The sequence below is a fragment of the Hoplias malabaricus genome, chromosome Y (genome assembly GCF_029633855.1).
Source record: "Hoplias malabaricus isolate fHopMal1 chromosome Y, fHopMal1.hap1, whole genome shotgun sequence".
Classification (NCBI taxonomy): Eukaryota; Metazoa; Chordata; class Actinopteri; order Characiformes; family Erythrinidae; genus Hoplias; species Hoplias malabaricus.
The window spans coordinates 3,613,000-3,629,657 of NC_089820.1; the positions used below are offsets into that span (position 1 = coordinate 3,613,000).

General features: G+C 40.2%; 1 protein-coding gene across 2 annotated transcripts in view; it reads left to right on the forward strand.

Moving 5' to 3' along the window:
• Positions 1 to 751: 751 nt before the first annotated feature.
• LOC136678022 (coronin-1C-A) overlaps positions 752 to 16,658 on the forward strand; it is a 57,893-nt gene continuing 41,986 nt past the window's right edge. Inside the window, exon 1 of one of the 2 annotated variants that reach the window (XM_066655776.1) lies at positions 752 to 2,506. In XM_066655776.1, coding sequence (XP_066511873.1) covers positions 1,096 to 2,506 — 1,411 coding nt within the window. In that variant the 5' untranslated portion in view covers positions 752 to 1,095. Of the gene's footprint in view, positions 2,507 to 4,941; positions 5,090 to 16,658 lie in introns of those variants that run through there. The other variant, XM_066655777.1, reaches the window with a different exon arrangement.

Sequence of the window (16,658 nt, forward strand, 5' to 3'; positions counted from 1 at the left end):
AAGGGAGGAGATGCAGAGAGAGAGGGAGGAAAAGAAAAAGGAGGAGGGGAGGGAGGTTGGGCTGAACCTTGGGTAGCACAGCAGCCGTATAATATCAGAATATCCCAGAGAGGAATATTGTGTGCTGGGGTGGCCGGCTCTTCAGATCCTGTTCCCGAACTCACAGCTGTGGAAGAAATGGACCCAGAGAGTTCACTAAATGAGGGACAAGAACTGAAGCCCCTTCCATGTCATCAGGAGAACATCCAGGACCTTGGGTGGGACTTAATTGGAAAGGATAAGGATTCTCTACATAGCAAAGATGGGAATTTGCCACCTAACAAGGATCTTCAGGAACCATCAATTAATGACGAGAAGGCAGCGAACAAAGCCGCTTCAAGGGTGGAAATCTACAATGAAACTGAGCAAGAGGATATAGACAACCTTACAAAAAAAGAAGGAAAGACCCTGAGTGATTTTTTGCTATCTTCAAATGTCAGGGCCTTCCCAGTAACGGAGAACATCTTGGATGGAATGCCTGGGCAGAAACCTGATGCATTTTCCAGTGGTGTGGAAAAGCAGGACAACCATGATCTATGGAATGCGCGAATGCTGTCAAACGAAACCCCTCACATTTCAAATCCTGTATCTTCATTAGGCCAAGATAGACCTGTGGTAAAGGCCCCTGGCTCAGCCATGTCTAATATGGCGGCAGACAGATCACATGTTTCTGCTCCATTCAGGGAAAACTTGCCATTATTATGGACCAAATCTCAAGAGAAGGCAGTGTCCGATGAGTTGATTCCGAAGGGAAGTCCTGAATTGCAGCAGCGGATCCCAACTTTAGATCACAAATACAACACAGAATTGCCAACAGATAGGCCACACACAGCAGCAACTGCAGTATTATCAGGTAGAGAAGTGCCTGAAGTCCTCAAAGTGACAAGAGAAACCAGGGAGAACTTTGAGGGTGATAATTTAACAAGTGAACTGGAAGTGATATCACCAGACACAGGAGAGAGGAGCAAGATCGACTCAGACTGCCACAACCAAGTTCTACCAACATCAAATTTGGACAAGTATCAGAGAGAAGAAAATCACCGTTCAGCATTAGGCATGGACCATCGGAGGGAGAACAGAAAACCTGACACTTCATGTGACAGGTCACCAGCTGGAGGAATGTTTGAGGAGCTAGAGTCTATTTCACAGAACTTTTCTCACTCTTGTGAAACAAAACCCCAGAGCACATTCTTGTCTCCACAAAGGACGGAAGAAGCATTGGCTGAAAGGTTGGAGCCTGCCACCGATTGTGCACCAGGCCAAAATAAACCCACAATGCGAACCAAAAAGAACGAGAAAGATATAATATCCTCTTCAAGTAAAACAGACAGTGACCTATCTACTAAACCAGGTATTTGGACTGGGAGAAAGGACGAGGATTGCCCTACAGCTGAAAAGCCCAAAATTCAAACTGAGAAGATGCCTGGGAGCTTTGTGATGGTGGGCACTAAACCAGAGATGCTTTCACTCTCCGGCACTGCATATGGCAATGAGAGTGAATCAGACCCTCGCTTGGCCTTGGGTGCAGTAATGGAATCTAAAGGAACACTAATCAAGGAGAGAGAGATAAAAGCCAGAGATGTGTTTTCTGCCAAAGTGGCAGCGTTTGAGAGCGATGGGAACATGATGTCAGAACCCAAAAAGTGGAACAAGCCTTCTGACAATAATACAACATCAGAGAGAGACAGGGAGGGTTTGACGTCAGTAGACGGACATTTAGACAAGCTATCAAGGGTAATGCCGGAGAAAGATAGTCACAAACCCATGGATATGAAGACATCATCAGAGAGAGACACAGTGAGCCAGTGTGTTGAGAAAACTCATATTTTGCAGGAAACATCTGCGTCCAGTTCTCTCTCTGAGCTCATTAGTGAACCCGGGATCATCACAGGTCATGGAAAGGACAGGCCAGAAAACAAACCACTGCTTTCTCATGTACAGTCAAAGACTGTGGTTGATGCTTTGAGTAATTCCTCTCTACCTGTGGACAAGCACAAACAGAATCTATCAAATGACATAACCCTTTCCATGGAAGACCCCATAAAAGAATTGAAGGATGGTGATGCATTGCAGAAGCCTGCGATTAAGGATATAGCTCGCCTAGATCTGCAAAACTCCACTCCAGGGTGCAGGGTGCAGGGTGACCCCGAGACTACTACAAAGCAAAGCCAGACAGATCAAAGCAGTGGAACTTGGAATGACCAGACGACTCCTGCCACGCAAGGTGGTGTCACGGTAAGAGAAAAGACACAAAACGCTTCAAAAGGCAGGCCTGTGTCTGACCTGATAAAAGAGACCATCCAGCTACATGAGAAGATGAGGGAGTGGACCAAACCTGCAGAGCCCAAAGCTGACGTGGCTTTAGACCCTGCGCAGTCAGTTAAAGTGGCGCAGATGAAGGCCGCATTTGACACGCCGAAAAAATCCCCAGACAAAGGGCTGGAGAGAAAGTCCTCAACAAGGAAAGGTAAGAAATTGTGACTATATCATGCTTTCATAAATATATATATATATATGGGCTTACTCAGACTTACTCAGTTATTTATTTCACTATTAAATGGCAATTCCAGCAATAATACTGCAACATTCTGATATGGTCTGAAATAGATAGGAACAAGGGTTCACCACGTAAATTTTATGTACTATTTAGAACCACCAGGGGACATACACACATCTGAATTTTTGGATGTAGTAATAAAAAAAGGGGGCTGTTTTTTTCTCTTTGACCTTCCAACATATTAAAAAAATACATTATAGTCGCAAAAAAAATCATGTCTCAGAAATCAGGCAAAAAAAAAAAAGCCCATTTATTGTAAACAATTTTTGCTTTTACTGTCTGCTCCCATTTAAGCAATGCTTTAAACTCTTCAGAATATTTTATATTTACTTTACCAACATCCTAGTGGTTTAATTGAGCTGAAATTAAGTAAATTAATTCATATTTCTATAAAACTAAGATTAGGATTGTGTACAGATGAGAGTGATGAACTGAACATTGGGCCTGCCTTTTAAGCGCTATTTCTGTTATGTTATGTAACGTTTTGTAGTGCAGTGCAGCATTGCATCTCGCAACCGCAAAGGTTTCATGATATTGTATATGCTTTTATTATAAGTCTGTTCCACAGTTTTCACTCAGTAAAATACTGAATATGAGGAATCCCTCCTAGGTGAAAAAACACTAATCCCGAGTGCTACCATAGCCACTTATTTAGAAGCTGATAGATTCAGGTGTGATACTGGCCTTCTATTGAAGTCAGCAGAAGGTGGGTATTCAATGTCTTTGGACTGAAAATCCCCTTCTAGATACCACTGTAACATAATATCGAGGAGACTAGACATGTTTACAACAGATTAATTCATGGTAACGTTGCTGATTTTAGCCAGAGTGCACAGTTAAAGCCTCAAGGGCTAATTGTAATGCATCTCAAGGACAGGCTGCTGATCTAGAATCGGTTATAGGGTACCAGCTGTTCATAAATCTGAAATCTTACGACATGAGAAGCACACGCTGATGCTAGACATGCTCTACAAATCTGGGATGCAATCCCTGAACCCTTTCACCTCTGAAATTGCATTATAGTGCCATCTTGTGGGAAACGTGTTTGAAACACATTCACTGTTTAATTAAAGGAACCCACACATAGTTTTAGGCAAATGTGTTGACACCTTTGATCAAAAGGTATGGATTGTTGATATTTGAAAAATTAATTGAATGCATCTTCTAAAGGAAAACATAATAATACAGTGGAAAAAATATATAAACGTAAAATTGATGCGTATTTATATCCACTTTGAATATCAGTAATGTGTGACTGTCTGTGAGGAGTTGGTGTGTTCTCCCCGTGTCCGCGTGGGTTTCCTCCGGGTGCTCCGGTTTCCTCCCACAGTCCAAAAACACACGTTGCAGGTGGATTGGCTACTCGAAAGTGTCCGTAGGTGTGAGTGTGTGAGTGAAGGCGTCCCCTCCAGGGTGTATTCCCGCCTTGCGCCCGATGATTCCAGGTAGGCTCTGGACCCCCCGCGACCCTAAATTGGATAAGCGGTTACAGATAATGGATGGATGGATAACAGTAATGTGTTGTTTAACTAGGGACATATTTCACAAAGCAGGACTAACCTTTTTAACCAGATAAGTTAAAGTCAAAGTCAAGCTTGTCTCATGTGAATGAAGCTGTTATTAACTAATATTGTAAAATCTTTTACTCTCTATTTTGCATGTATCTGTCTAAATGGGAAATTCAAGGGGTATTAGAGAAATTGAGATTTCTCTCCTAAACAGGGGGTCTGGGAATTGTCCCAGAGCTTTTGTCCTACTGGATATATTTGATAGAAGCTTAACTTATCTGGCTAAACTGGGAAATCCTACTTTGTGGAACAGACCCCTGGTTAGATGAGAAATCCTGTTTTGTGGAATATTCTGTTGATGACCTTAGCTCAAACCTAACAAACAAAAGGTAATTAAAAAAACGTTGCTGTTACAAGACTTTGGGCTCAAGTAATCTGGCTAATTGGTAATTTTTGCATTGTGAAATTCACGTGACTGTGGCTAAGAAAACATTGCCTACTTCCAAATCCACATTCTACTGTACTCTGTATGCTATACAAAAAGGAATACTCTCATTGAGATTGAGACACACTGGTTTGGACACACTGTGTATACTAGTATGTTTTTTTTTTTTGACACATACCTATAACCCTCAAAATCCGTAAAATGCTATGTATTAATAATTTTACTAACGTTATAAACTGTTGTTTATTTACCTGTTTACTTGGTTGTGTGGGCGGGGCTCCTCGCAACACGCCTTCGGATTGGTCAGGTTAACTGTCGGCTTTTCCAAATATGGTTAGAAAAGGCGGAGAGGGGCGTGGCCTCCGGCGCCGGGGCCAGAAGGGCGAGTCCGCCGCGCTGAGGCCACGAACATTCAAACCGCTCCGGGCCGTTGGATAAAAAAAAAAGAAAAAAAAAAGAAAAAAGAAACAACCTCCCGCTCTATCTAACATACTCCACAGTTGTCGCCGGTTAAAGGATTTTCCTGCTTTCTCGGAGAAGGTGAGCAATGGTTAAAAGCCGCTCTTTTTCGTTCATGTGAAGAAAAGCAGTCCTTTCACACGTCCATACATTTTAGCTCCGTTTTAAAGGCTGATATGCAGCGCTGTAGCCCGTTAGCTCGGCAGCGTTAGACCAGCTGTAGTTGAATTCTCTTCAGAATTCCACCTTAAACGGAGCAGCGGTTATATTACTTTCAGGCGCCGAGGGAACATTTAAGGTGGAATTGGGGAAACTCGAGATCGGGTTAACTCGCTACCCACTCTTCTTATTTTTTACAGGGTCCGACTGTTTTAAAGAGCCATTATTTGCGAGTCATTCTTGTAGAAATCGCGTGTTTGCAGCTGTAAAATTGTTTGAAAGGTTGGAGTCTACAATCGTGATTGGTGTAATGTTTATTGAATGGAATCCTTATGGAGGCGTGAAGGGACAAAGTTGGACCACAGCTGGGGCCAAATAGGTCTTAGGAGCCTTTTAAAGGGGCATTTTGAGGTTCATATTTCCGGAGGTTTTGGATGAACGAAAATGGCCAAAACTAGGCTGTTTATAAGGGTCCGAAATCCCGGAGTAAACGTGTAGCTCGCTGAGGGAGGCGGTTGTGTTAGCAAGCATTTACAGGCCAGTGCTGAACAGCTGGATAAAGTAGTTTTTCAGTCATAGACGACAGAGACGATGCAGGTATTACATTTTGAAAAATGTCGGGTTAATAAAGTAAGAAAGGCCTTGGACTTAATTTTGAAGCAGTAACGTTACTACTTATGCTTCAGTGTTTCATAAAATTGTGCGTGAAGTAACATGCACTGGTTTTTCCAGTTGGTGCAGTTCAGGGCGGTAGTGTTTTCTTTTTCCTCTTTCCTTTGCTCTATCCGCAAGGCTTTGCTCTTATGGTCTCATTTGGAAGCTTGATTCTGATCATTTTATTATATTTTTTCAACACTGAATATGTTTATTTACACAATCCTGTACGGGTCTCCAAGTGGTACATTTTTCATTGCTCCGATGTTGCTTTCTGAAATCTGAAGAGACTTAATGGCTCTTAAAAATTCCTCAGGAGAAATGGCATCAGACCAAAAGGAAGCATGAGATACAGGAGAGATAATGGAGAGATGAGAGTTCAGTTGCAGATTAGTATCTCGCGTATAGAAAGCACAGTGTGTGCCGCTTTTTCTTTTCAAATCTTGACAAAAACCAGGGTTAGGGTTAGTTTTCTAGGATTGTTGTCATTTTCTGCTCCAGAGAAGTGTCTGAAGAGCTTGAGAGCTTTGTCTTTCCGTCTGATCTAGAAACTGCAGATATACTAAGGAGATCCCTTTTTTGTTGTTATTTTCTGAGAGGTCGCACATTCCTTTTTGCTGCAGTATCAGCCTGTGCGTGAACATTGGAACATGTCTCTGAGCTTCTAATTGCAAGTCAGCCATGGACACGTTAGTGAGGTGAGGTACTAATGTTGGATGATTAGTTCAGCTCTTCCCAGAGTTATTCAACTGAGCTCCTTCCTTTCAGAGAACAGTTCCTCTGAGCTCAGTGCTGGAGAGGCTCTATGCCCCTTTAGCCCATGCTTCCTATAGGGTGTGACTATAAGTTCATGTGTAGTTGGTGGAGATAATTTCACTTCATGCTTTAATGATGTTGTCCATGATTTGTGCAACTTAATAAAAGGTGGATTTTTGGCCATTGTGCTCATATTGCTCATAAAATTAGTTTATGGTTAGAACATGTGCAATAAAGACAAATACAAAACACAATGCAGTCATGAAAAGTCAAAAATGGTTAGTTTATTTAAAAATAACTATGATGTGTTTGGAGCTTGGTAGACGATTAAAACATTGGTTCCAGCTTTCCTACAGATGCTTTCACTCACTTATCTCCAGCTTTGTTTATTAAATATTTGGGTGTATGTACCAGATATATGAATATCTCTACTGACAGATTGTGAAATCAGTATGCTCAGACACTGGGGTAAAAAAAAAAATAGTGCTACAAAGTTGAAAGAGAAATTATTTTCTTGTGTCTAAACCTTGTATCATGCCCTCACTGGAAGTGTAGGCGAATGGTTATGAATGAATAGAGTGTTTAATGTAGGGTGATAATGGGACACTGCTTGGTGGACTGGGAGGTGGGGCAAGTGAGAAGAGAGAAAGACCAATAGATAGGAGGAGAGGGGGAAAAGGGAGAAAAAGTGTGTGGGGGTAGATAAAGATTGAGTTTAAACAATTGCGTTTCCTTTACTGCCAGCATTACTTAGTGTTCGATGGTCTTAAAACTGTGTGCATCCAAACAATAGTCAGTTCTGTAAATATATATGTAGTGAGGCCATGAACTACAGGTCAGATCAAAAAGAAAATTTTCTTGGAATACTGGGGAAAGAGGGTGAAGGAGGTGAGGAAGAGGATTTTGTGAAAGGGTTTGCAAAAGAGGAGCTACAGTCCAGCAGTTTGGGATAATTTTGATCTAAAACCTCTTGTTCAGCATTGGGGTTTATTATCAAACCAGGGTCAGCCAAGGTGTTTTACTATTTAAAACCCAGCTGTAGTTTGAACAGTAAGCTGCCAATATGAGTACCCTCCATTTATTTAAAACAGGAACACTTAAAGGAGAAAAAAAAAAGAAATCATATTCTCATCACTGAAAGTTACAGAAAACCTTACTTAAATATAAAGGATTGTGGGTTGTGATGTAAAAGATATGAAACCTAGTGGTTTCTTGGGTTGCCCACATGTCTTTTACTCACTTGTGTGGCTTAATAGTTGCTATTGTTGTTTTATTGAGGACACACCAACCTCTGTGAGCCATAAGCCAAATTCCTCCTAAAACATAACATCAAACTTGGTGATTGGTTTTAAATCTAGAAAAAGTGACGTGCTATATGGCAGAGGGGGGTTAATGTTCTCCCCGGTTCCACCTATTCGCTAGCTCTTCCCGCAGTCACACAATGCTACTAGGCTGGGAGAGTGAAGGCAAACGCATTCTTCCTCTGAGACATGTGAAACCAGCCACTGTGTCTTTTCAAACCACTGCTTACTGCCCACTTCCATTATAGCCAACCAATGCCTGTGCTGGTCTGGCATTGCAGAGTGGTGGGGGTGGAGAGAGAGGGGCCAGCCTACACACCCAAAGAGAGTGCGATCAGTGCTGCTTTCCTGGACTCCCAAAGGGTTTTAAATAGAGGTCACAACTGTCTGTTTATAACAGTTTGTTTGAAAACAAGTTTACAATATTTGGTTTGATATCTAATGGAGGTAGGGGTGAAACATCTATTAGAGTATTTTCTTGTGGAGGAAAAATTACTGCCTAATAATAGTGTCACTCCTTTACTGTTTATGCACTTTTCTAAATAGAATGGTATTTTGGGAGGGCTGTGTGGTATGCTCCTGCTTTCTGTCTAATAAATATTTTTCTGCATAGGGATGGGCAGTATCCACGATTTTCATATTGTAATACCGTCTCAGAATAATATCTCGGTATTCTCTGTCAGGCTGCGCTGAGCCTTGTATCTTTTGAGCACAAAGTCAAGTGAATTTAGCTAAACACAGCCAGAAGTTGACGATAAAAACCCGTTTCTGGGAAAGCAAGTTTGAGCAGCCGGTGCTGAAAGAACAGAAAAGTGTGAAGATAAGCATGGTTAATAACAATAAATTGTGGTTTAGCACATCACAGCAGATTTTTCAGCGAATTGAGCCTCAAAACACACATATTTAGAGGATAAAGCCATATACCTGTGAGCACAAGTCGGGTGAAGGATTTTCTGAGAATTACGTCTGTTTACAGCTTAATTCCTTTCTCTTTTAACCCAAACTCGCCGCTAAACTTACAACTGCAGTGGGCTACTGGGCTTGTGTTTTTCTCCTCCCATTTTCAGCAGTCATTGAACTCCCACAGCGCCCCCTCCCTGTGGCTCTCTTAAATGCACATGATCATTTTAGATGACTTTTAAAGACACAGAACCGAAATTTGACACACACCTCATAAATACCTCCCTCATTTTAAAATACTATTGTATATTATCGTTATACCTCCCAACCCTAGTTCTGCAGCACTGGTCAACAATTCATCTGCTTACTAATAGCAGCCTTTTGAACATGGGGGGGGGGGGGGGGATGGTCATATAGGGACTGGATGTCTGCAAATGTCAGTGTGGGTCACCAACGCCGGACATGCTTTTTGTGTGGGTGTGTCTCGAACGCTTATGTCTTTGTGTTTGATGGGAAGTGGGTCAGGGTGCTGGTTAAAATTAGGCGAAGGATGCAGAAAAGTGTCTGCAAAGCTGAAAAGGATGCGGTTAAGGAAGTATGTGCATGTAAGGGAGACAGACGGAGAGTAAGTTATCTTGCAAGATGGTTACCACATTTGTTTACACAAAGTGAAATGTTTGGCATTTGATGGCTAGCTTAGTTAAAGGAAATTAATTGCTAAGGAATTTGGCAGTCTTCTCTTAGTTTCATTTTGGGTCTGTCCCTGTGTAACTTGGGACACAGCGATAAATAATCAGATAGCATTCATTCTGCTCATAAATATTTCTTTCAAGTTAAATGGCAAATTATTTGATCTGAAGTATAATATAATCAACATAGTGTCATATTCTCAAGAACAGCCTACTCTCTCACGAGATAAAGCAACATAGAAGGACTTGGAAGGGTAGTTTATGAAAACAGTTGTTGTGTGGCCTTACAATAATAGAATAACAATGTTAGCATGTTATGTTTTTAGCTAGCTTTGATTCTCTATTGGCTCTGTTGTATGGTTATACGGTACCTGCTTGGGCATATCACTAATTGTACTGTGATTTTATGTTTTCGCCACAATTCCAGGATTCATCCAGTAGCTGGTATGGCTAAACTGTGTGTGCTCTGCTCAAGTGCTAGGCTCCCTCGATCTTATATTACGCCCTGTTCTCTCAGACTTACTTTATTTTATCCTCATGCATGCCTGAAGCAAACCCTTCTGATTAAAAATTAATCCCATTTCACTGAGATTAGTGTGGCGGGGGTGTGGTGGCGTGTTTAAACAGGGCTGCTGATGTTCTGTCTCATGACAGACTGCTTTTGTTTGATTTGGCTCTGTCTAAGGGGCAGTCAATGAGCTAGTACAGTCGAGCCTTGCTATATTAGTTTGTGAAAACATTTTGAGAAGGACATACTGATATCAAGTTTGACACTGGCAGTTAAGTGTTCAGTTGCAGTCACCAGTTAGTGTTAATGGCACTGCCGGTATTGGGCTATTATCTCTGTTCCCCATTAAGCTGATTATTATTTCTGAGTAAATCTCTCCAATTGGCCTTTCCTGTTCCATTGCTACTCATATAAGCAAACATTACACACCGTTGCTTAGTGTAACGATACATGTCCACTTTACGTGTCATGGATTTCTGTCTGCCTCTTTTGCTAGTGCCTTGTTGCTTGAGAAGCCTGTCTACATCGCAGGATGCAAAGAAGCATGTCACGCATGAAGTCGTGGATTTTAAATATATTTTAAATTGTTTGAGTGCACTACTCTTGTAAACCCGATCAGGCATTCCCGATCAAATTTGCTATTATTTTAAAGCAGATGTATTTAGCTATAAATATGAAGGTTAAATGCTTCAATTGAATTTAATTTTAATGTCATTTTGGGTCAAAAAATGACATTAAAAGGTGAGACACAGATGGAAATACGGTTGTGCACACACAACAGGATATTGCTTTTACCTGAATGGTTAGAGTGGCATGGGTGTTGTGTGTAATTTGCATACAGTAAATGCTAGATGTCCCACAATTCCTCAGGCATTTTTTCGCTATATGGTAAATTGTCCTTTTTTTTTACTAATCAATGTTCAAAACTTGAATAATTAGTTAATAGAATAGTTGGGTCCATCAGTATTTACAGTGTCAGTATTCATTCATTCATCTTCCCTAATGCTTTATTTTGTTCAGGGTCGCAATGAGTTGGGAGCTGCCACAGAATTATTGGGCACAAGGCAGGAACACACCTTGGACATGGCTTGTGTAAACATAGAAACTGTAGAAAAATACCTTTAGCTGCAATATTCGATATTACCACCCGTGTCGTTCAGACACTGCGGTTCAGATGTCAACAGTTGGGAAAAATTAAACTTTTCTTTAATTTTTAATAATAATAATATTTTTTTGAACATTCATTACCCACTCACTAAAATGTAAAGCAAGAAAGTCCATGCAAAGAAGGTGCCATGTATACATCACAGTGGTGAAAGTTGCCCTTCAGTTTGCCACTACTTACTTGGACTTTGTCTGAATTACACTACAGTATAGGAATATGATAAAACTTGATTGAGATCAAGCTGAATTCACTGACCAATTTTTTTATTTTATATATATTTTTTTCTTTTTCCTTCCCAGATAAGCATGTTCAGTTCAAATTGCTATCAGAATGAGTAAAACAGTGCAGCTCTGCCATTCAGCAGCCTTCAGTCATCTCCCAATGGGAATTTCTCTGGAAGCAGCAACAGGAACCTTCACCTTATCTGGCTTCTTAGAAAGATCGTGTTTTAGTTGGTATTCCATGCTGTTTTTGTAGCACACAGGAAAGAGATCTTGGTGATGTCATTGTCTTCATATTCCTATTGACAGAAGGCAGATTGATGCTTGGAAACTATGGCTGCAAGCAAGTGCCATTAATTGACAAATTAGAAAATTGAAAGCATAAACTTTGTTTTAGTAACAGCTTTAAAGGTGACGTTATGCACCTTTTTCTACAAGTTATCACTGGTACATCACTGGTTCTTAAGGAAATGTTTGACATGCTTTGCCTAAAATACCACAAGGATCAAACAACACGGAGCCTTTCTCTCCCTATTCAAGCATCCCTGTTCAGAATGACTGGATTCAGCAGCCTAGTAATAATCACAGAGAATGAGAAAAAACCCCAATAACACTAACCCAGTAGCTCTAAACCCCAGAGAGTATGAATAAGCAATTAATTTAGTTTAAGAAATAGTAATAAATAAAATTAAATTAAACAAAAAATAAATAAATAAAAGCGGGGGTGGGGTTGGTGTTAATCAGCTGGCATAGTCGTGAATAGAAGTGTTGTCTGTCATTTATGCTTGGTTCTCTTATTTATCCACTCTTACTGTTTTCCATTTACATAATTTAAACGTGTCTCTAATTTAATTTTCCCTTTAATACGTGTTGTAGTTTAGATTATGCCTACTGCTAGTATGATTTTTATATTTTTTTTATGACCTCTCAAAACCTTGAAATGAATACAAATGTTTTGAGCTGTTTAGACAAAGGTTTGAAAATGAGTACAGACTGATACACTGAGGTTTTTAGAATTCGAAAAAGCAGTTGTAACCAGGAAGTAAAGTGCGTTTGTCTGCAAAACATGATTCAGTCAAAAACTATGTCAAAAACGACTTCACTTACAGGCATGTTGCTTTGAAACAGAGCTAAACAAAATGCGGTGTGTTGCTAAACTTGTTAGATGGTCATGACTGTGAAGAATAATGTAAATTTCACTTCCCTTCATGTTAATTAGTAACCTTTTGTTAAAGAAAACATGAGAGCATCAAAACTGACAGAAGGTTTATCAAAAGAGCCACTGGTTTATTGACTCTGATTCTGGATCATCATATGAGATTACAGGCTTGTCCCTTATGGGGAAAGGCTGTGGGCACCTTGAATGTTCAGGGTTTCCTGCAGAAGAAGATCGCTTAGTCAGGGTGGTACCTTTGTTGACCGGGGAGGGCGAGGGTGTGGTGGTTGCGATTCACCGGTTCTTCTTTGTGACGGGGGGTGGTGGACAACAGGGCAACAACATTGTCATCAAACTTAGTCATCGTTCTGTGTTATAAAAATCCACTGATATTTTGTGAATTATGTGCTGTACGGTCTTTGGACGCTTCGAGGAACTTGCACAGTGGGTTGAGTGTAGAGTCGACTCATTGAGTGAATTGATTCACAAAATGGATGCGAATTCAAAACATTGTTTACGAGCATGGGCTGCATATGCTCTGACCTTGTGTACTCACAGCCACTGGGGTCTCAGAGATGACACACGGCTCACCTTAAACACTGGATCATACTTCAGAACATGTGTTTGTGACTGAAAAGGAAAAACGCATTAAATAAGTCGCGGAATGTACTTTGGAAATTTGAAGGATCTCTTATTATTGAGTGTTTTTTACAATGGATTGATTAATCACGGATCACTGGACATAGCAGAAAGCCACGCGCAAACACATCAGAAGCCTTGATAAGAAACTGAACGTATTGCACGAAATGAATTGTGGGCGACGTTGTCGAGGTGGCCGCCCTAACTGTAAAGCACAGTGGGAAACCCTGATGTTTCTTATTTAATTTGACTGCTAAAAGCAAAATCTCTGTCAGAGTTCATAACATGTTTATGTGGTTGGTGAGATTTAGGGAGAACAGCAAGAACGTTGCAGCAATGGTAGCATTTGCAGGCCTAGCTTAAGAGCATCAGGAATAGGGTTTTTTAATGACAATCTCATTCCAGTTTGTTATTATTTTTTAAGCAATGCTGCTCAGGTGTAAATGAACCATGGCAATTGGATTGGCTCGAACATAACCATGTATGGTGTTAAATGTCTGTGTTGAGAGTGAAATTAAAGAAGCCCTTCTGGAGTTTAGTGAATGCACCCCCCCCCCCCCCAGTTATGTCAGAGCAGAACAATGTGCCTGAGTTTTTATAGCGCTCTTGAAAAAAACGCCCAAACACGTGGTGACCAGCGTTATCTTAAACAAGTCATAGATCTTGGGCTAAATGCAAGAGAACCCTATTCCTTGCCTCTTTCCTTGCATATTGTCTTCTATTGCTGGATACATGCACACTTTTTGTCGAAAAACATCTTTGTAAGTGGAATTACAGGACCAATTGTAGATCATTTGTCAAAGGACAACTACCAACCTTTCTCCACTTCTGCCTCCCCGTGGACCTCCAGGTCTGATTCTGCAGGGCTTTCAATGTATCCTTTGTGCATAGATAAATTCAGGAACTGAAGAAATCACAGCACATACTGGTTGTGGAGGCGGCTTCAGACTCTCTGATTCATTGCCCAGGGAAGAGAAAGTTGGCAAAAGTAAAAAGAGTCCTGCATGCAACTTAGATCTTATTCTTGATGATGAAGCGGAAGGTTAAACTAAGGTCTCAGGTTGAAGCCCCTGGGAACTCATTTTGAAATTTAGTTTTTGTGTGTGTGTGTGTGTGTGTGTGTGTGTGTGTGTGTGTGTGTGTGTTTTTTTTATTATTTATTTATTTATTTATTTATTTATTTATTTATTATTTTAGATTTGAGTGTTATGTGAAGCATTCAGCAATGTTTAAACAAACCAAAAAAACCCCAACACAAACCGCTTTCTGCGGTTTCATTTTCCCTGTCGCATACTTTCCACTACTGCAGATGGAGATATGATATGTTATGATAAATGCCATGAATACAGGAACACAAGTAAAGCTGTCCATGTTTGTGTTGTGACACGTCTCTTTTGTACCGACCAGTGAAAAGCTTTGGCGCATAGAGTTTATGTCCGTGGAGTTCGCTGTGCTTCACTGTGCATGTGACATTGTGAGCGAAGCCTCCGCATGACCTATGCAGTTATTCGTTTTTTCTAAATTTCCAAAGCAATCGTACAATCGTGTTAACAAACTAATCTCACAAAACCATATCACATACACACAAAAGGAAAAAAGACGTTCGTAGGTTCATACACGAACGGCTGTTTAATGTCAATTCTGTCTGCCTCTGCCATTTTATGGTGTATGTTGTGTAAAATGACAACCGCAGTTCAGAGTAAAAACCCAGAAAAAAAACATGCAATTGTCTCGAGGCTGTGTGATGCCATGGTAATGTAAACAGCATTCTGTTCTTCAGACAGCTGTCAGTCATGCACGATCATTAGTGTATTGGACCATGCTCACATCGTTCTCAGAGAGCTCTGAGGAGATATTTTGGTCGTATTTGAGGAGAGATTCATCATATATATATATTTTTTTATTTAAACTTTGCTGAACTTTGAACTTTGTACTGTTCAAGGGTGTAATGAGTTTCTGCTGTGATTAGTGCTTAGACATTCGTGTTTTGGACTCATTGTTTGTAACAGTGCTTCAAGCTGAACATACTTTTGCCATGCTGTCATGAACATTTATGCAGATATTAGATATTCATGTTTTATATTGCTTTACTTATTTATTTTTTTAAACTAAGTAACGATAAACAATGTTGATTAGTTACAAAGAAACTCACATTGCATTGTGGTCCACATTCTGCTCATATAGTGAGCTACAATATTTAATATAAGTTACAACTACACTGTGGGAGATTTTAGTGCCCTCAAAATCACGCTCAAATTCGTTTTGTACAATTCAGACACAATGTCCGACATACTCAGTAGTTCCCTAAATTGTAAATAGGTTCCCATTTCAGTAATAGCTTCTGTTATATAAATTTCTGCTATACAGATGTCATAAATATCCACCCCTTGTACTATGTCAAATTAACTTGTCAGCTATTTAGCAAGCACTTAATTAGAAGTGCTTCCCTTTGCAATGTTGTAGCCCTCCAGATCTGGAAGTGAGTTCCTTGCTAATGTAGCATTGTGTTGGGCATTTTTACCGTGCAGTATGGGAACTAATGCTGCTGTTGAAGTGGGAGGGGTGTGATCCTCCGCAAACCATGGCCAAATCCACACTAAGCTGTCAAAATCTGTCACTGTCAAACTGAAAAACAATATGGTGCCCTGCTTTTGGTTTTAAGGACCACACATTTTTCCTTCAAAGAGGAGTCAACATAAAGCCTGATCTAAGAGTTTGTAAAATTGAATCTTTAGGCTATGTTTATTAATGATGCAGTTGTTTATGAAATGTGAATGTAATGTTAACAGAAATTCTGAATAGTTGTCTTTGTTCAAGCCTCCTAAATCCCATTTCCCCAGGATCTGTAGTTGAGTTGAACGATTCGTAGTTTTTCTATTGAAATCACAATGTGAAAAATGCAAATTACAAATCACATACGCTGCAGTATTCAGTATTTTATTGTTATACTGCATTAACAAAACATTGTCTTAAAATGTTAAAACAGGAGTATTTAGTTTCTATAAACTGAGGTAAATTTACTACCTTATGATCCTAAAAAAACATAACTAAATGGCAGTCTGGCACTCAAAATGAGAGCCAGATCTTACTGGTCTTGGTAATGAGAATAGGTCTGGACTTGTAGTTATAGCAAAACACTGAATTTCAAATTGTAATCGCAATGTTGGTCATAAAAATCACAATTATATATTCTCCCCCTCCACCCCCCCCCCCCTTGTTTTTTAGTTTTTTAGTTTTTAGGTAAGCTACCTTCTCTTCCTGAAAATTTACCATATCTCTCAGTCGTTTTGAATTAGCCTCACCCTGTTGTGTAGAGAAAAACCCCAACAGTTTGTCAGTTCTGGGCTAAATGCTTGGTTGGAGAGTGGGAAGTAAAAGTGTGAAAATTACACCTTTGTAATCATATGGAGAATCTATCCAGTGGTACTCCTGCTTCTTTGACCTCCTTTTTGTGGCACATGTGTTCACAACATGCCTTGCCCATAAGATCATGTGATACTCT